This window comes from Gigantopelta aegis, chromosome 4, assembly GCF_016097555.1.
Source record: "Gigantopelta aegis isolate Gae_Host chromosome 4, Gae_host_genome, whole genome shotgun sequence".
Taxonomy (NCBI): domain Eukaryota; kingdom Metazoa; phylum Mollusca; class Gastropoda; order Neomphalida; family Peltospiridae; genus Gigantopelta; species Gigantopelta aegis.
Window position 1 is genome coordinate 16,581,856 of NC_054702.1, and position 22,381 is coordinate 16,604,236.

The 22,381-nt window shown below is 35.0% G+C and overlaps 1 protein-coding gene across 1 annotated transcript; it reads right to left on the minus strand.

The window, feature by feature from the left end:
- Window positions 1–402: 402 nt before the first annotated feature.
- LOC121372733 lies at window positions 403–22,036 on the minus strand. The gene is made up of 5 exons (XM_041499208.1): window positions 21,712–22,036; window positions 14,289–14,316; window positions 11,320–11,526; window positions 8,269–8,384; window positions 403–2,190 (listed from the first exon to the last, which is right to left on the minus strand). Exons 1-5 carry the CDS (start codon window positions 21,844–21,846, stop codon window positions 2,032–2,034), a joined length of 645 nt encoding a protein of 214 aa, XP_041355142.1. The 5' UTR covers window positions 21,847–22,036; the 3' UTR covers window positions 403–2,031.
- Window positions 22,037–22,381: the final 345 nt, after the last annotated feature.

The window sequence follows — 22,381 nt, forward strand, 5'->3', positions numbered from 1 at the left end:
CAGCCGATGATATGATAAAAAAATCAATGTGCTCTAGTGGCGTCATTAAATAAAACAAACTTTTTAATCTTAAAACACATTACATTCTTAAGTTTATATTATATTTTAGGAGAGATACAGAAGGAATTTAAAAATTGATGTAATTTGCATATTTTGTCTAAGCTGTAAACAACTGAAACTACTAGCGTCTGTATCACTTGCTTCCCTTTTAAATTTGAATTCTGCATACTGCAAGACCATTATTATACTTTTTGCCAGATATTGCACATTTGTTCACACTATTTATGAAACTTGTTAAAAATCTCATTTTAACAATTTTATTATCTTCAACAGCTGAAAAAAACAACAATATATAAAAACAATAATAACAAAAATAAAATAATAAAATAAGCCAACACCTAATAAAGCAAATTATTTGGTTTTATTTTCATTCTGGACAAAAAGTGATGACAATGTTTTAACAAAGACTAATTTTGTTTATGACAAGCTATGACACAAAAATGTACATCGTTCCATGTAGAACTGATTTTTCAAAATATTGTCCTGATGCATCAACTTACTGATTTATTAACAGCAAAATCCTATACTGTCCAAGCCTTTTATTTTGTGATGCTATAAAATTAGTAATATTAGTAATACAATGTAACAAATAGTGCTACAATGGTACACATAAACTACAATAAAACAGCTATGGTATTGTGTGTGTATTCAAATTCAGTTATTACATACCATATTATTACATCTGACATAAAACAAAATATTCAGACTTTAAACAATACCATAGTAACAATCACGAATAACAAATGCTAAAGCTGAATGACATTGTTAATGTAGATATGTTTGAAAATGCTACAAAAATCTGGTTAAGCTATACTCAACGAAAAGTTCTATTTGTAACAAAGTAACATCTTTGGTAGGTCTTAACCCACCATAAGAATGTTTTCCATGTCTTCATAAATCTACACTAATTTTCAAAACAAATACTTGCATAAACTTTTAGAATACAGTTCAACTCCAGTCACTTCAATTTCAAGAGTGTGATATTTCAGGAAATTTGAGTTTTTGAAAATTAGCTTGATATTTCAAGGCATGGCAATATTTTCCAATAAGGCTATTTACTTTCAAAGAGGTCTGATGCTATTTTAATAACTTCTGTCTCATTTTCTAGACACTGGACTAGGGACACAACAAAATAAATGATATAACTCAACTAAATCTCAGTCGTAACATTCAAAATAGTACCATATGAAGTTGTATTCCCTTTGTGGTGCACAACTTCGTACTTTATTAAATTGCTAAAGAACAGGAATATTATTCTTTTTGCCCAGCAAAACTATATTCCACCTGACAGATTTTTATTGATGATAAGAAGTTACAATCTTGCTCCTTTAGCTTTGCAGTAAAATTCTAAATTAAGTAAGGACCTACCTGGCCTTGTGAAATTAAAACTTGATCAAAGCAATCAGTTCAAAGAGAATCATATTTACCACAAATTTACTATATATATTAAAAAATAAACTGTATTAAATCATCTACTCTGACTCATTACAAGTCTGAATCACAGGTTTACTAACTAAGATATTAATTTTGTATTTTTGTTTTGTTCTAGTTAAATGATCGCCAGATAACCAATCAGTTCAGCACTCATAACAACTTAATATTTCTTCTTGTTTGTATTCTAATAATAATTTTGTTTAAATATGAAACTAATACAATATTAATTATTGAACTACTCCATATTGTGACATTTTTTCCAAGTCTTTAAACATCTACCATTTTATACCGATGTTTCTTTTTGTATAATAATAATAAAAATAATGAAGCTAATACAATATTAGTTTTAATGAACTACTCCATAGTGTGACATATCTCCAAGTGGTAAACATCTTCCATTTTATGTTTCTTTTTGCAAAACTGAGAATAGCCACAGTACTTGTATTAATGTATAGTTATATAACAAGTATTAGCCTGTCCGAACTTGTATGTAAACATGTCCACTTCAGTCCCAAACTATCAGAAGACATCAACTTGTTACATATAATCGCTGAGGATTTTTTTGCTGTATATTTCCAATTTCTGAACTGCTTTACACTTGATATGCACTTTATCTCCAAGCTCCTGCATTAATGGAAGAGTGAATGCCAGTTCGTTGAGTTTTTCTGGAGATTCCACACTCACAAATGCATGTACCTATAAAATACAAATTAGTAAGATATAATGACACTAATGTAAACTTGCATGTAAACACCATTGGCATTTTCATATTAACAAGTTACATGAATGGAAGCTTAATGAAACATGAATATTAATAGCACAAGTTTATATACCTTGAGTGTCCATCTCGATGCATGCTAACAGAAATTAACATTAATAAAATATGAAGTAAACCCATTAATTTTCGATATACAGTCAAACCTGTCCTAGCGGCCACCTGTAATCAGCGGTCACCTGCCTTAAGCAGTCACTTTTTTTCCTCCCAAACGATTTATAACAAACTCACCTGTAATAAGCGGTCACCTGTCTAAAGCAGCCAGCGGCCACCCAAATCACTAAAATACCTGTATTAAGAGGCCAGAGTAAATGTTTACTGTTATATAAAACTTTAAAAGGGATATTTTAACAACTGCGATAAGGTGCAGCAAACAGCTGATCTTCACACCTTCTTTTTCAGTATCTATTCAGGCCTGACATCTCAACTGTGTATCAATAAAGAAAAGTATAACTCTGGAATGCATCTAATTGCCTCTAGGCAGGCTACGCTTGCCATATGTAGATTCACTTACTATGACAATACACCGCATGAAGTAGGAATTATTAGTAAATGAAAAAGAACGGTTAATTTAATACGGTATCCAGACAAAATCTCACAGGACAAAATCCCACAGTACGAAATCTACCCGGACATAATCCCACAGTACAAAATACCACAGGACATAATCCCACAAAGTGAAAATAGGGACATAATCCCACACAATAAAATTTAAACATTTTATTTTCTTTCTTTATTAATATACACAATAAAATCACAGAGTATCTTTCCATCAGATATTGTAGCCAACACCACGAAGAAGCTCTGTGACTGGCGATTCTGGCACAGGGTGAGTAGGCGTGCCTGCAGATTCTTCTGCTTTCGTCTGACTCGCTTTGTAGGTGGATTCCCAATCAAGTCCTCACTGATTTGGGTGTGAACGAAGCAGTTCTCCTTCTGAATGGCTTCAATGAGTATCCAAATGGTTGGATGGCTGTATCCAATAAGGTGCGAGAAGCGACAAGCGACTGTTCCAGCCCTCTTACGGCGGTTGAGGAGGCGAAAACAATAATACGGGCATTTTTTTTGTAATTGGAGCCCATTGAAATATAAATTGCAATTGGTTCCATAACTGGTTTGACAAAGGCCATGGTTTGTGCTAAGAGTAGCCACATTGTTGCGGTAGCGGGTTTCCTCTCTTCTACTAACATTATTATCTGTCCTGGGCCCCGTTCCACGAAGCGATCTTAGCCCTACTATTGTCGTAAATATCTACCATCGAGACCTTAAATTTGTTCTACAATCGTCAGCCCGTTCCACGACACGGCGTAACTTACTATCGTCGTAAGTTATAGTGAAAATTTACAATTGGTATGAGGCAGTTGTAAGCCACTAACGTAGCTGTCAAATAGCAGTTAGATGATGATTTGATATTTTTCGAAGAAGGATACTAACTCTTTGTGTGAAAATGGATCTAATATATACCAAATACCTTTTATGAAACTCTGTGATCGATGAAAAACAGTCTAGGCCTAATGACCTTCACACGAAAATAAGGGAGATAACTCTCATGTCTTATGCATTCGGCAATTATCGCTTACCGAATAAATTGACAAAGTTACTTCATGTTTTTCCCATGCCAATGAATACATCCAACATGTTCCGAAAAGTCGGTAAACTATTTATTATTTAACTAATTCGCACTTCTTTGCAAAGAATTTATTAATAATTAAAGGAGCACTTAAGACTACCGTAAGGTTGCTTTGTGGAACAGCTGTAAAGTTTACGGTGCCAGTTGTAAAACTCACCTTAAATCACTACAATTAACCTTAGCTACAATTCGTTAGTGGAACGGGGCCCAGGAAGCTGAACTGTGTGCCCGTGACAGCGTGCTTGAACTGTAATTGGATGGAAGCACGAAAATAAATATAGAACTAACTACTATGTAATTTGATTTTTGAGTGTGGGAATTTGTCCCTATTTTCACTTTGTGGGATTCTGTAGATTTTGTACTGTGGGATTTTGTCCTGTGAGATTTTGTCCTGGATTCATTTAATACATTCCATGTTTTCTGAAGTTGATTTATAGTCAACTGTGAAGCATGCATCCGTTAATTATCAGTACTGACGGTAAAATAAGAAACAACAACTATTTTAAAGACTATATATGTGGCAACCTGTAATCAGCGGCCACCTGTCTTAAGCAACCAATTTTATATACTCCCTTATGTGACTGCTTAAGACAGGTTTGACTGTAAATATAAACATTTTTGAATAATCAAGTTCTATGTAAAAACAAATAATACAGTCCTTGGCTTTTGAAAAACAAAGGAGAGTGAAAAATTGCACACCTCAAAATGCTTAGGTGAGTGAAAAATCGCACTCATCAAATTGCTAAGGTGAGTGAAAAGCAAGCATTATTAATCTATGAAGTAATTGGTACATCTAAATGCAAAGATATGTTGCAAAAATGAACCAATAATGTTTTCTTCTAATTTTATGTTTGGTTCATTAGTGTAGTCCGACTTCCTTTCCCTTTCAGGAATGGAGTTAAAATTTATTAAAAGGTTTCAGGAGTAGTACTATAGAAATATAATTATGACATCAAACTGATGCAGACAATTTGATTTTTTATTTACAATATGTACTATTAAGATAATTTGATGCACAAAATTATATATATATACCTTTTCAGTGTTAGATGGTTTGATACACATGTAGCTAAACATATATAGGAATCAACTTGTCTCGAATTTCATTATTATGTACAACAAAGATGATTAGGATAGTTGGAATGGGAAAAACCCACTGGTTCCAAGGAGGTGGTTCATGAATTACAACCCAAGCATCTCAGGTGCGCACTACCAACTCATATTATTAAAACATTTTTTAAAAATAATTCGTGAAATGTAGGCCTACAATTACTTCAGTTGATAGCGTTGGTTGGGACATTGACATTTACGTAACCAGTCTTCCTCTCTTAATACTTTGTAACACATCATTTGACCGTATCACCTTCCGCTACAGGTTACGAACCAGGGGTGGGGAAAAATTAAATAAAAAAGAACATTTAAAAAATGATATTTGCCAAATAGTTTTTTTAAAAATAAAAAAAAATAATCACATATGATCAGTGAAAACCCCCACAAATTGTATATATTTTACATAATAGAATAAATAATATAAAAAAGGAATAAAAGTTATGAATTTTAATTCCCATATATGTATAAAAAGTACGAATATTCAGTACTGTATCTTGAAAATTAATAAAAGATGGCACCGTTGAAGCGTTTGACAGCCTGAGCTAGCACATGTTTAGACAAAGAGAGTAATAACGTCATCACTGATTGGATGAAATTTGACCTCTACTGGCTCTTGAGATAACAGTACATGTAGCTGTTCTGCTTACTCCCACTTGTTAAAAAAAAAAAGGTGGAAACCTTTTGTTAATTTTAAAATCCTTTATAATTATTGGATACACTACACTGAACAGTCAACAATAAATACATTTATAGATTATTTCATTTTATTTTATGCTATTTTAAGCAATTTGTATTGCACAAAAGCCTCTTGTTTCGGACTAGGACACTCGAACCGACAGAGCTCCGTACGCAGGTGTTGACACTTATTGATTGTAACCAGTTGCAAATTCTGGGTCCTTTGTTTTAATTGGAGTGTAATACCTTGATGGCTCTCTAAACCAAGAATGGTGCTATCGTTAATGTCTGTGTAATCTCTTGACCGACTCAGCGACTTTGACAAATGTCTAGCCTAGTGGCAGTCGATTGACACTACTGTAGGTCCGACTTCAGTGACTGGCGATATACTTAGGCAGACTTTAAAATCACAAACGTCTGAAACACCAGACCACTATTGACCACTATTTATTTATTATTTTAAATCATGCACGAGATACCAATGTCTGGGCTGGCCGGTCCACTTGACCGATAGGAATTTGTTCCAATAATAGAAATGGACAGGTGCTTCGGACCGACAAGAATGACAAAAGTGGGACCGGCAAACGCATGTTTTTAAAAAATAATTTCGGTCTCCGAGATCGAGAATCGGTCCCAGACCGGGAAAAAAGGGCTTTTCCCCACCCCTGTTACGAACGGCTCTGACAGCGTTATATCATTGATCTAGAACGGCCCCAATGTTTTTGATAAATAAAAAAAAAATACAAACTCTAACAAAATCTGTCATTACAAAGGATTTTTTTCCAAAAGTGGGACGCCATAATAAAGATAATAAAAAAAACCCATAATTCTAGACACCATCATCAATGCGTAGTAAGTTGTCAAGTAGACCAGCGTGTGCTTGCAGAATTCCAAGAGTAAAATTAATATGACCCCGATAGCTCTGACTGGTCAATATGCCAAAGAGTACTGCACATCAAATCATGTTCCAGTCACATGGTCTGTGACTTTCTAACAAACGAAACAAAAATTAAATAGTTGGCAATGATCACTGATTACTGTTACTATAGTGTGTACTTATATACATATATAAATAACATATGCACATTCATTAACCTCTGGCTGAAATACAAATATTTAAATGAAGTTTTATTGATTTTTTTAAAGATAAAAAAAGAAAAATAATAGACATAAAAAAAATACCTAGGCTTATTCCTACATACTTATTATCATTTCTTTTCCTTTTTATTATTCCGTCTATTCCGTCTAAATTGCATTTCTTTCTTTTTTTAAAGAAAATATAAAATTACACGATTGCCATTTTCGGGACCTCGCGTAAGCTTTGTAGGCTAACAGTTATGAAATAATCGAGACAATTTTACTGACTTCGCTGATTTCCATAACAAGTTCATTTGTGTAGCCTACAGAAGCCATTGTTTAATTCAATCCCTTTTCTCTTTTTGTCATAACTATATGAACAGTATAAATGAGTTATCCGTATCATATTTAAATGAAGTTTTATTTGATTTTTTTAAAGATAAAAAAAGAAAAATAATAGACATAAAAAAAATACCTTACACAAGTGGACTGTTTCTAATTAATAATAAATTAAATAGGCAAAGAAGTTTTGATCAAATTATTTTATGTGCGCTGTTTGTTAAATGTAACATGCGTTATTTTTCACTCACCAGATTGAAATTACGTGCGCTGTATGTGCGCGATCGCACCTGCGCACCTTAAAAGGCAAGGTCTAATAATAAGAATTATTATTTCTTAAAATTTCATTTAGGGAGGTTTGCTTACCGAGTACAAATACCAAGCTCTTCAGTGTAGTTTTTAATGTGAAATACCTGGGGGAGGGGGTAATGATCAAACATGTAAAAAGGTGTACATTATTGTTGTGCTGAAAATTCCTAATTTTGTGTTTACAATTTCTATGGATGGCCCCAAATCTAGTGTGTTTATGGTTGTCCTCATGTCTGTATGCAAAACAGAAACGTACATATCTCGGAAGCTAGGGTTAGTGATGATACAGCAAATACGATGCATTGTATCACCATTTGGTAATGAATCACTGTCTCGTTGCAACTCTAAATTAGCTTTTAAAAAACCAAACATGCACTGAGACGAGCTTAGAGCTAAATGCAAAAGTTGTTACTGTGACAGTTGGAAAAGTGAAATCTATATCTTGCCTTTAAACTTCCCCGATATCGAGACTATGAAAATAGTACAACTAGGTGTCAGTCTTGGAACACAGATTAGAAGAAATATTTTAACATCCAAAGCATACATTACTCATCAAAATGAACACACAATCCTCTCTCACTCGCTTAAAGGCACCACCACCCCACCTCAAGAATTCCGCAAAATTAAATATCTCGTCTACCATAAATGTTTTTAGTGAACTATGATGAACATCCATAGTGCAACAATAAACCAAGTTTCAATGACCTAGAACTTATAGCTGGTAAAAAACTGATGTCAACGTTAAAACTTTAATATTACACTTTACAGCAAAAGTTGACGCCATCACCACTGCCGCCGGCTTTTTACTTTGTAAAGGCAAAATAAAAAGGGGAAAAAAACTATTAGGGCTCATCCTTACCTGTCGTTCCAGTACAACTTTATAAAGTTGTATTGGCAATCCAACTTCACATCTTGCTGACAATATTTTTTCAGCTTCCCTTTTCCAAATGTCCATCAAATCTTCTATGGATTTGTCTATGAACAAAATTGATTAGAAACTAAAAAACCAAAACAAAAACAAAACAACAATGTTTATGCTCAAATATATGTTACTCCAACATGTTAAAATTTGCTTGACCCTACTTTGTTTGTAAAAAGTTAAAAGTTTGTGTTATTAAAAACACCACTAGAGCAGATTGACTTATTAATCATCAAACATTGGGTAATTTTGACATATACCGGTAGTCTTGGAGAAAATACTGCTACATTTTTTCATTAGTAGCACCATCCCATAGACAGGATAGCACATACCACTGCCATTGATATACCAGTCGTGATGCACTGGCTGGTATGATATACAACCCAATGGGGCCCACCAACGGGAATCGATCCCAGACCAACCGTGCATCAAATGAGCACTTTTACCACTGGGCTATGTTCTGCCATATGTTTGTAAAATACCTTCCAACTAACCCAGTATAAAAACAGAGGGTTGGGTAACCTGGTTACAGCAAAGTTTATTAAATACTAGCGATAGTTAAATATTCTGCTAGGGCCTAATCACAAAGTTCTCTTCAAAATTGCAAAGTTTAGTGAATTAGGTCCTGGGTTAGCATAACTAGTTTTTAGCCTACGGTATGTCTCAAGGAAATCATCCCCATCCCTGCCAGTTATGACAGGCGACAGACTAATCAAGTTTGTAAATACTTTATATAAGTTTAATATCAATATTATTTAAATATTAAATTAGCCACAAAGTCATAAATAAAACTATTTTCAAATTTTGATAGGGGTAATTACTTAACGACACATTTGACACATTTTAATTAAGGTGATATGGAGTCAGACATTTTAACTAAGGTTATAAGGACCGTTCAGATAATGAGATGAAATACACAGCCTCCATACCATGGGCTACTCTTTTTGTTTAGCAGCAAGGATTTTTTTTTTTTTATATATATATATTCAGCATCCCACAAACATAATAGTACATTCCACAGCCTTTGTTACCCCAACTGTGGAACACTGGCTGGAATGAAATGCTACCAGTAAAAGAGTTAAAACATATGTGCATGCACTTACCAGTGTCAAAGTGTGTTTTGTTTAATGACACCACTAGAGCACATTGATTTATTAATCATTAACTACTGGATGTCAAACATTTGGTAATTCTGACAGTCTTACAGAGGAAACCTGCTACATTTTTCTGTCAATAGCAAGGGATATTTTATATGCACCAATCCATACAGGATAGCACATACCATGTCCATTGGTATACCAGTTGTGGTGCACTGGCTGGAATGATAAATAGCTCAATGCCCCCCCCCCCCCCCCCCCCCCAAAACAGGATTCAATCTCAGACCGACCAACATCAATTAAGTGCTTTGCCACTGGGCTACGTCCCACCTATTTACCAGTGTATCAAAGTATTCCATGTCAAACTGCAACTAATAGAGATGATCATCAGGTGAGTGCTTTACCACTGGGCTACGTCTCTCCCCCACTTACCAGTGTATTCCACGTCAAACTGTAACCAATAGAGATGATCATCAGGTGAGTGCTTTACCACTGGGCTACGTCTCTCCCCCACTTACCAGTGTATTCCACGTCAAACTGTAACCAATAGAGATGATCATCAGGTGAGTGCTTTACCACTGGGCTACGTTCCGCCCCCACTTACCAGTGTATTCCACGTCAAACTGTAACCAATAGAGATGATCATCAGGTGAGTGCTTTACCACTGGGCTACGTCTCTCCCCCACTTACCAGTGTATTCCACGTCAAACTGTAACCAATAGAGATGATCATCAGGTGAGTGCTTTACCACTGGGCTACGTCTCTCCCCCACTTACCAGTGTATTCCACGTCAAACTGTAACCAATAGAGATGATCATCAGGTGAGTGCTTTACCACTGGGCTACGTCTCTCCCCCACTTACCAGTGTATTCCACGTCAAACTGTAACCAATAGAGATGATCATCAGGTGAGTGCTTTACCACTGGGCTACGTCTCTCCCCCACTTACCAGTGTATTCCACGTCAAACTGTAACCAATAGAGATGATCATCAGGTGAGTGCTTTACCACTGGGCTACGTCTCTCCCCCACTTACCAGTGTATTCCACGTCAAACTGTAACCAATAGAGATGATCATCAGGTGAGTGCTTTACCACTGGGATACGTCTCTCCCCCACTTACCAGTGTATTCCACGTCAAACTGTAACCAATAGAGATGATCATCAGGTGAGTGCTTTACCACTGGGCTACGTCTCTCCCCCACTTACCAGTGTATTCCACGTCAAACTGTAACCAATAGAGATGATCATCAGGTGAGTGCTTTACCACTGGGATACGTCTCTCCCCCACTTACCAGTGTATTCCACGTCAAACTGTAACCAATAGAGATGATCATCAGGTGAGTGCTTTACCACTGGGATACGTCTCTCCCCCACTTACCAGTGTATTCCACGTCAAACTGTAACCAATAGAGATGATCATCAGGTGAGTGCTTTACCACTGGGATACGTCTCTCCCCCACTTACCAGTGTATTCCACGTCAAACTGTAACCAATAGAGATGATCATCAGGTGAGTGCTTTACCACTGGGATACGTCTCTCCCCCACTTACCAGTGTATTCCACGTCAAACTGTAACCAATAGAGATGATCATCAGGTGAGTGCTTTACCACTGGGATACGTCTCTCCCCCACTTACCAGTGTATTCCACGTCAAACTGTAACCAATAGAGATGATCATCAGGTGAGTGCTTTACCACTGGGCTACGTCTCTCCCCCACTTACCAGTGTATTCCACGTCAAACTGTAACCAATAGAGATGATCATCAGGTGAGTGCTTTACCACTGGGCTACGTTCCGCCCCCACTTACCAGTGTATTCCACGTCAAACTGTAACCAATAGAGATGATCATCAGGTGAGTACTTTACCACTGGACTATGTCCCACCCCCACTTACCAGTGTATTCCACGTCAAACTGTAACCAGTAGAGATGATCATCAGGCAGCTCACTCTGGTTTAACTCTGTCAGTTTCGAGCTTGCCCCAAGGAACTTGGCAAAATTCTCGTAGGAAATTACTGGTGTCATGGTTACTTTCACTCCACCAAGGCGCCAAAGGCCAGAAATGGTACGTTCCATCCCAAGAATGTTCATTACTTCAAAAACTGTAAAAAAAAAATCAATAATAAAAATTAACATATCTAAGATAAAAAAAATACTGTGTACATTTGAACGTATCCATTTAACATATATTACTGAAAAATAAAACTATTTTCTTTACTTTTGTCCACGATTAAAGTACTGTACGTTTGAGATGATCACAATAAATAGGTTATTTCACCAGATGAATAGGAAATTAAATAAGAATCTATTATGCATTGTTTATATTTAAAGTGAAACGTTTTGTCATAACCTAAATGTTAATAGACAATATTTGGGTAGAGGGCCTATATTGACTAATAAGACGATAAAAATAATATCTCTACTGTAGAGGTATTACTTTTATCCTCTATTATTAGTCAATTTGGACTGAACATATACACATTGTTTGATATAAGCTGATAACAATAAATAGGTTATTACTTAACCAAATTTATATAAAAAAAAAAATTAGCTTTAAGTTTATGTTTAAAGTAAAAAAGGTTTGTCACAAGCTTTAGTAATAGACAACTGTCATAAGGGATATAAATTATGTTCAAATCCAACAATGTTAAAAGAGGCGTTTTTTATACCAGTGCAGGGGACAATATTTCAAAATCTTAGGTAATCGAAAGTCAGTTCTCATGAGGTTTACTCAGGTAACCGATTGTTCGGTTACATGAATATAGTTCTAGTAACCGATGAGTTAGACCTACCTAATTGTAAAACATCTGAACTACGGTTCTATGCTACATTGGTGGTTCAAATGTATTAAAAAAATAAACAAATTTTCAATTTGACTTCTAATCGGGTACTTTTAATTTTAGAAATTAATTGTTCACATGATTTAAAACTTGCCTAACTGACATGCGAACAAGACAATGATTCTCGTAAAATATTGTGTGCACTGCAGTGAGTCATACCACAGTAACATATGTATACCACGATATCTGGAACCACATACAGTTAATCATACAGTTTTCATAAATGTGAATAAAAAAACTCACATTTATATACGTTATGTAGGTAGTAAGTGATTATGATCCAACAGCCCTTCCACCCACCCCATATATTCAATTAATATTATTTAAAGTGACAGACCCTAGTCTCTATAAAAACGTTTAATCAGAGCTAACTCTGGCACTCGCCAAATTCAAAAACAATTGGTGAATTTTGTTTTAGTTTTGCAAAATAATTTCATGAAATAAATATTTCCGACATTTTTGAAGTTTAGTAGATAATTTGGTGAAATGTTCTGCTAACCCAGAGGTAGCCCTGCTTAGTGGTTATCGAGACAAACTAAAGTTATTTTTAGACGGTATTTCCCTGTTCCCTGTATACCCACAGACTTTAGCTTCTCTCCGTTATAACCATATCCAATGTGTTGCAGGTTTGTAGATTAACTAAACTTGATGTCCATTGTCATGGGTTGAAACTATGGTCTGCTCCTTTAAGGCTAAGATAGCTGATCTGGTACATGTAGCTAAGTCACTGCTATATTGGTAATGGTTCTGATTCTAGTAGACATAAGGTATCCATAAAATAAATTAAAACCATATTACCTTCTAATGCTACATATAACTTTACAATAGAATGGTAATAAACAATTATTTAAATGCAAAATTTATTTAAGTACATGTAGTTACATGCATTTTATAAATAATGTGTTACTACCATCATATTTATCATCTTAATTATGGTTGAATAGTGAATCCAGTCAAGTAAAATAAACCATTTAAATTTTTATAAAAAGACATTTTACGTTATGTCCGCTTAAATGGTGTCTTATATTTAAAGCACGAATGCAAAATTGATTACGCAAAATTATATTTGCACAAGCGACGCACAAACGAAATGATCATTCTCACAATTTTCAGGGGCCCGTTTTAGACATTTCTTCAATCAAAAACAATTAGTATCACCCACATGACTGAATCATAAGTTAAATGTTTTAATTATGTGTCTACATCAGACAAATAGTAGTACTTAATAGTATACTGGTGGCAGTGGACACACATGCAGTCTTACTGTTTACAAATAGAAAGATAATAAATGTGTCTAAGTTAGGGTACACAAATGACAAAATTAATCGTCATGCATGGTCAAACATTAATGTGGACACAGTTCACATAAAAATAATCCCTGTGGTAAACTGGAAAGCTTAAATGTTGTTTTTCCAAAAGCAACACATTTTTTTTTCAATCAATACAACTGTAGTACAGTGTACTTAAGTTACTAAAACATTGTGTTAATATATCCAGGGTTTTATTTCTTATATTTGACTTAATACACATAGCTTTGACATTCGGTTTAGTGTTATGTTATGTACAATAAAATAGAGAATTTTCAGTTTTATTAAAAAAACATCTCATTGAGCCAAGTTAGAATTTAAAAAGAGTAATACTATATATGCACTTGTATTTATTCAAATTAATATTATTACATTAGGAAACATAATATGAGAGGGAAGGGGTGTTTGTCAAGTGTTAGTATCATTCTCAAAATTTATCTTTATATAATAATAAAAAATGGAAACTATTTACTTTCAGATTGGGAATTTTTAACTCCAAAATTGGGAATAAAAACGACATAGCCTATAAATAAAAAGGATAGGCCTAAATAAATTAAATGCCTCTTCCATGTTTTTCATATTTCTGTACAAATGTAATAGGATTAATAATAATATCACCCACTTCACAATGTGGCTCAAAATAATTATGAAAAAATATCATAAAGCAAACAACATATAAAATAATATAAATAAATATAAAAAATAAGAAAAACTCACTAGCAACAATTTTGGACTCTCCCGAAACCTGTGAGCAAAAGTAAACAAATAAAAATGTTATTTCTTTATAATATATTAAAATCTGTACACATGTATTCAAGTAACGTTTGCATGCAACTACGCACATCTGTTCACAAATTTCATTACAATAGTATTCTTGTATTAAAGCAGCATAATAAGTTTCCTTGTTAACATATTTAAAGTGGTTCAATAATTTAATAAATGTACCTACAAATCAGGTAATATTTATAGTGTGGTCCAATAACGTAATAATTTCACCAATCAATAATGTAAGAAATTATTTGACAATCATACATAATGAACATAACTTAGTTTACATGTAGGAAAAGAATGTTTGATCAAGGACACCTGATCAAGCTATTGTTTGGTCTAGTGTGTTAACAGAAATACACTGACACTGCATAAGCGACTCACAAACTGCAAGACATATCAATTCCACATACATTACTAGTCCTTAAAGTTGCAGATATCTGGTCAATTGACTCGCAGAAATAGTTTTAAAATGGATTGTATTAACTTGAGGGGACTATAGGTTTTGTCACCATCCTTTTGTTTATCTGTCTGTCCCACATAGTTTTTCCGATTTTCCCCCCAGTGTCTCAAAATACTAAGCTGAAATATTGTGCATAGCTATATGCACCATCTTGTTACAGATAAAGTTCAACGTTCATGGCAATTTACCCATTTTTGACAATTATGGCCCTTGAACGAAGAATAAAATTCCAAACATTTTTTTCCAAAATTGCCTCCAGATATTAAGCTGAAATTTTGTGTATAGGTTTATTGTGTATAGTTACAGATCAAATTTGTCTTTTATGTCGATTTCCCCAATTTCCCCAGAGTTATGGCCCTTGAACTTAGGAGATTTATAAGTATTTATTGGTATGAACATAAAGCCTAGATCTGTAATGACAGTAAGTGAACCTACTTTTATAACAATTCCAATTTCTCTTTAAAAATATTTATCGAGTCTTTGTTCTGTATGCATATTTCAGAAACATTACCCCCTCAACCATGTAGTGACATTAAAACCTAAAACTGTTGAAGCACACATGCATGAAAAAAAATAATTCTCAACACGAAATTAGAAACCTAACATATCAATGCCTAGGAAGAAGTGGACCATTTCACACATTCTTTATTGTAAACAATTTTAAAACCCAAACAACAATTCAACATATTTCGTGGTGTCGTTAATACTGCTTAAAAGAAACAGAATATTGCCAACAGTCTTTGAAACTTAAATATTTCTGTTTTTATATGCTCAACTTTGCAGCAAAAAGCATCTATTTCAAAACAAAAAAAAGTATTGCAAAGGAGCATCAACTCCCACTCTCCTCCAAAGACAAAATATGCCAAACCAATAATTTGGGCCTGGGCATTTATTTTGTTTTCTTGATTAGGTTACACTTTATTTTGTTTTTCATAATAACTGGTTGTGATATATAGTGCCCACAAAAAGTAGCAGGGTTCGAGTTTTATCCTTGCAATGACAGCAAACGACATGGTTATGCTCTGAAAATCAGATGTCATAGACGGCACCAAGTCCTTCCCATACATTCCAGGTTGTACATGTAACATAATAAAATTATCACTAGCTTATATGATAAAAGAGCCCAAAACACCAGGGTGAAATAATTTTTATCTATATAAAGCTTGATAAGTAAATTGCCTGTGTGCCCTTTAAGGAAGTTTGCCTTGGTATCCCTCCAACTTACTTTGGTTCCCTAATTTCAGTTAAATATTTTTAATTCGACCTTTAATTAGGGAATATTGATTCACAGCTGCTCGTTGGCAACGTTCTCCAGGATTACATCAAACATACATGTTTGACTGTCATTAAATCTAGCATGAAACTGGATTCATCACTGAACATTACATGTGACCATTAAGCCTCGGTCCAATGTCTATGTTGTAGATGTAGATATCTGGCAGCGACGGGAAGAATGATATACAGTCAACATGATCTCAAATTGAAGACAATCTGAATACTCACTTGCATCCCAATAGACCTCTTTCACATTCCCATTGCACATGTGCCCGAATTGGACGGTATCGAGGCTATATACAAATTGGGGGGCATGATCGACAGTTGTCATGAGCGTCGGGCGTGAATCTCTAGAGACTAAGGTACATATTTCGTATAAGATGTTAAAATGGCTGTGAAAAACGGTCTACTAAAGTTGACATCGGAATGGTTTAAGACCAAAAACAGTGAAACTTTTACTTAGATGAAGTCTCTGGAGCCGCCTGTCAAGGGAATTTTAACAGTGCAAAATTAAAAGATTCATACAATAAAATTAACTTTAGTGGAATGTGTTTGCTACTTTTAACAATTAGAATTATAGTTAAATATTCACGCGGATTTACCAGTTATGTTTAATTCTCCACATGTATCAGTATTTAAAATTTAATAAAATATGCCTCCCCTTCCCCCTAAAAACCCCAACAAAACCACTAACTCACATAGACCTTTATCACAGCTCTATTTTCCCCTTATCGTTTCATTAAAAAAGACAGTCGTACAACTACTAATCAGTGTTACATGTCTATCCACAAATTATTTATGTATTTATTTATTTACTTATTTTTATTATCATTTATATCAGATACATACAACTTCACTTGAAATAATATCTGATATTTACGAAATTTTAAAACATATGAGCTGTCACAAGCGAAAACCTACAACCTAGCATGACGTCAGAAACCCGAGTAAACGCGGCTGTTCGCGTTGTTTGTTTTGAAGAATTTAGAAGATGACATCTTCTTCTTTACATGAAGATCAGTTTGAAGTAAACATATCTGTATGTACAATAGTGTTTGGTTACTATTTTGTATTTTGTACCTGAGAACATTGGTCGAGATCGTTAGCGATACCATCAGTACTTTGATACACACTTACAAGCATAAGGAGAAATCCTATATAACGATATGGTATGCAAGTATCACATGTTTTTATAACGTACATGATTATACATAACAAAGTTCAGCAACTTTCCCATGCAACCCGATATGATCCTAATTTGATGTCTGGTCTAACTTATGAATATTGTATATAACTTCAGGCCCGTAGCCAGCATGATTGGGGGGGGGGGGGGGGGGAGAGAGAGAGAGAGAGAGAGAGAGAGAGAGAGAATAGAAATTTCATATAAACGGAACTCATCAAACGCGAGCGCCAACGACGCAGAGCCCTAGACGGGGGGTGGCAGGGTGTCCCCAGATATATATATATATATATATATAGAACCCCTTGCCAAACAATGAGTTGACGCCGGTTACACTCGAGAATAATACACGAACTTTTGTTGCGAAATATATGTTAACAAGTTGCATTAAGTTGTGGTATGCATGTAAAATAGCCTGGTCACAGAGCCACGACAAGAAACCGTTTGTTTTCAGTCGTACCAATGTATTTATAATAAATGATACATGGCATACTTCTCACATCCCACAAACAGGATAGCATACACGACGTCTTTTGATGGATCATTGGTTGGGACGGGAAATAATCAAACGGGCCCACTGAGAAGGATTGAACTTTCAGCAAATGGAACCTCAGACAGACGTTCTTGCTACGTTATCCCGGTCATTTGGGGACAAGAACTTTTATATGTAAAATCCGATTTTTTTCTTCATTTGAGCGGAACTCTCAATCCTGCGTAGGGGGATTGTCCGATACCCTGACCCCCCACCCCCCACCCCCCACCCCCGGCTACGAGCCTGATATGGTACTTAATATGTTTGCTTCAAACATTCAAACGAAGTACCTTATGACTGGTACCTTATGACTGCGCATAATAAACTTCATATGTATAATTTAATTTTATTCCAAATACCGAACAAATTTTTTAACAACTTGGTGAAAAGAAATCCCGACAAAAATCCTGAATGTATTTTATCTGTATAATGCTTTATAAATATTTAAATCATGTTAAATACAATAAATATCTGCATAAATACATGCACGCACACATTAATATTATTTCAGCCTATATCCTATATTTATTGTGTACGATGCGTTAACAACCAAATATTTTTTATTTCGTGATACGCAATAATTCACAAATGTCTCCAATAAGTCTCGTTGTGGATGTCGACAGAATTTTCGGGTTCCCTACTGATAGAATAATTAATCATGGAGATATTCACATTCCTATTGCGTGGCCCTCACATTGTTCATGCCCCCCAACTTGTCCACAGGTCTATTTTTGCGAGATCTCGCGGTTTGCGTCCTCAAGTTACCCCTCAATGGGCACATGCGCAGTGGAATGTGAAAGAGGTCTATTGCATGTACATGCTGTTGTTTAAGTCGATTATCATTAATCTAATGAAGAAAGGCCAAGTAACTAAAAATCTGTCCTGGCAACAGGTTTTTACATTGGCTTGAACAAGAAATAGCCCACAAATGGAAAGCTATCCTTGAATAACCAGGCATCTTTTCTTTCAAAAAACTGAAATTATATTTATATACAACAATGCATGTGAATTTCAGGGTTTTCATGTCCTCATAAATGCGTGAAAGTCAGAATATTGGTTACTTTAAGTATGAATAGACTGAAAAAAATAAGGAAACACAGACATTGAATTAATTTTTTAAATTTATTTATAGAGTAAGACAAAAAACCAAGCATTTTCATCCTCAAGTATGTGTGTGTGTGGGCTGTTCAAACAAACTAACATTCGTTTTCCATGGTCTACAAAATTTCCCAGCCTCATTACCTCACTAAAGCTAGTCTACTTCCACCAATTAGGAGTAATGAATTTTAAAACTACTTCCCCATTTAGGGCAGTAGGCCTACACACAATCGTAGGGAAAAGTAAACTAAAGGTCATAATGGTAGGGATTCACGATATTTACAATAATAGTAGTGCTAAGATTGTTAATTTATTCCAAAAACTAGTGTGAAAAATATCATTCGTAATAAAACATTTTGATGAAAAAGTTACGTTTGTTTTGTTTAACGACACCACTAAAGCACATTGATTTATTTATCATCTGCTACTGGATATCAAATATTCTTAGAGGAAACCTGCTACATTAGTAGCAAGGGATCTTTTATATGCACAGACAGGATATCACATACCATGGTTTTTGATATACTAGTCGTGGTGCACTGACCAAAGTGAGAAATAGCCTAATGGACATTTCGATGATCATCAACTAATTTTCAGGATAATGGGCCATTTGACCGGTACATGGTTGGCTTTCGAGACGTTTCGGCCCTGGTCACGTCTCGATTTGTGTTTGATTAAATTAAACTATTTATCAATGTGTGTTTTGTTGTTTATTTTAGATATCATTAATTAATTTGTGTGCAATGCTTTGTGCTATTAATTATCAATTGATTTCCGACAAAGATGTGTGTGTGCTTGCATGCGTTTAAGTGTAAAATGGCTTTACAGATTGTAAGCAAACAATTCATATTAGCAGGCCATTATACTACATTAGAAATTAAAAAGAAATGTTTATAATATGCTTGTATCCCAATTATTTTGTTTTCCATAACATTTATCTTGGGGCAGGATATAGCTATCAGATGAGTGCTCACTTGAGGTACTTGCGTCACATGATCGAACTACCTTGGTGGAACCATTCAACTAATTGGGGTTTTTCTCGTTCCAACCAGTACACCACAACTGGACAAGGGCCGTGGTATGTGTTTTCCTGCATAGCGGCTGGGGAATGATCATCATGATGATGATGGCCACCATTAAATAACATGGTCTTGCTGGAGTTTTAATTTCAATATACTGTAACTCTACTTCTTCAAATACTACCAAATGGCAAAGTTCTACAAGATGAGGAATATTCTTTCCATACCTATCATATTCGATTTTTTATTACCCTAACTAAGTTTGGGACGTCCCTTAGCACTACATAGTTTGTGGGGGTTATAGCGAAAACGGAACCGTGCCAAAACGGCCTCAGGCGAAAACGGAACCAAATTGGAAAAACGGAACCTGTGTTGGCTAAAACGGCACCAAAATCTGTGGACAAAACGGAACCTGCGTTGGCTAAAACGGCACCAAAATCGATGACTAAAACAGCACCGAAATCAAAACCAAAATTAAGGCATATAAGGCATACACTTTTTAATGAACTTTGTTAGTTGCCTTTGATGACAACTTTATATAACTCGATAAGAAGTCCAAGCCTCCAAACCATTGTGTTTTGAGTTTAATTGTAGGCTATTATATAAGGGAAAAAAAGATCTGACAACTGGATCCTCTTACTTAACGCACAGCCATGGCCCAGTTCATGTAGACTAAACATCCATATTTGTTGGGGGGGGGGGGGGGGGGGGGGGAGAGATAATATGTGCTATTATAACATGATTGCTCATAGTTCATTTTTATGTGAATTAAATAAATGAAATTGTTTATATACCTAAGTGTTGTTATTTTAAACATGCACAAATAATCTCCATTATAGATGTAAATATTTTTTATAAATAAATAAATAGGCGAACAAAATAAATAAAAGTAACAACTATTCAGCTTGTTGGGTTGAAGTTATCCACTTTCAATATTTTCGCTAGTTCTTTTGCCATTTCAGTTAAAATTGGCCCAGATAACGGCATATCTTTCAGTGGGGCATTCGCAAACCACTCAGAAAGGTCTCCCTCAACATTCGCTACTTTTCCTGTTCTCTGCCGTTTCTATTTGGATTAGCATTGCTGTGATACTGGTTACGAATTTCCTCTCTTTTGGTGGATATTTGAGAAACTTGTGATTGGGAGCATTTGATTATCAAAACATCTATTGACTGTTATTCCAAGTAGGGCCTCGATTAGTGACGTCAAGCATCATCTTAGCACATGCTCAAGCTAAAAATAACAGTTATACTGAAGGCACTAATTTACTCTATTACCTTTTTAAATACAGCAACAACTGACAGATCTCATGAAGGAAGTCAGATGTAATAAAGTAAAATGATGTTTATTTATTTACAAAACAAGCAATCGATTGTTGTGTACTTAACCAAGCAAGCCCGGCAAGGCTGTGCAGTGAACACCGTCACCGTGAGCTTTGATGTTTTGTCTGCGACATTCCGGCTAGACGGAATCGGTGATGGGGATTAACATTAGCAATACAGGTGTAATTCTAGTAACTTAAATGCTTGACAATCAACAGTCGTCAGTCAGTCTCAGTCTCTCTCACTCTCTCTCGTGTGGTTCCGTTTTACCCAATACAGTGAGGTGCCGTTATAGCCACAATCGGTTCCGTTTTCGCCAACAAAAATGGTTCCCTTTTGGTAGTGGTTCCGTTTTAGCCTGATTCCGTTTGTGGTGCTTAATGCAAATTACGTTGATTCATACCCGGAGATGGGGGTTGATTTACAAAATTCTTTGCCTATTTTATAACCGCTGTAGTTAGTCTAAATGAATTTATAACTCACTTTAAATCGGTGAACAACTTTTGTAGCGTTCGAATATGCAGCAAAAATGCCGCACATTTTTTGAACAAATAAAGTGAAATCCATGGAATCCGTGCGTGGCAAAATATCTACAACAACTAAATACAATTTTGACATCTTGGTTCTTGTATAATAATAACTGACAACTCTGAAAAGCTAAAGCTAAAAAAAATATGAACTGTCTTCCTAAATAAATGTAATGCAAAAGAATAGAGAAAAAAAAATCAATCAACTAGCACACAACTAATTCTGCTGAATATTCCGCTGAATTATAGTATACATTAGTATAAATCTGAACAACAAAACGAAAATGACCGACAACCAGTTAGCATGGCCCCGCTCTTTGGTTATGTCCCTTCGTTCCTCAAAGTGCTCCAGGTTATAATATACCAAATAAAATCCCATAGGTGACAATGTTAACGTATGTGATTAAAATATTACAGTGTATAAATGCAATATATAAACGAAACTATCAGGGTTTCTGACAGAGGGTACGGAAACTAAAATCTTGTAAATGAATGTATACTTTTTTGTTGTTGAAAGAACTGCTATTAAAAATCTCCTAAAAAAACATTAATGAAACACAGTGTCCAATTTCAGAACACATATTCTACAATATTGTCAACTGTTGAACACATCCTACAGTACTGCC

Excerpts from the sequence above, each read along its gene's own strand:
- LOC121372733 (XM_041499208.1), bottom strand. The coding sequence starts at position 21,846 with ATGTCAAAATTGTATTTAGTTGTTGTAGATATTTTGCCACGCACGGAT. Across the intron at positions 11,527-14,288 it reads AGAGTCCAAAATTGTTGCTA|TTTTTGAAGTAATGAACATT; the intron begins GTGAGTTTTTCT and ends TTTTTTTTACAG. Across the intron at positions 2,191-8,268 it reads AAGTTGTACTGGAACGACAG|GTACATGCATTTGTGAGTGT; the intron begins GTAAGGATGAGC and ends TGTATTTTATAG.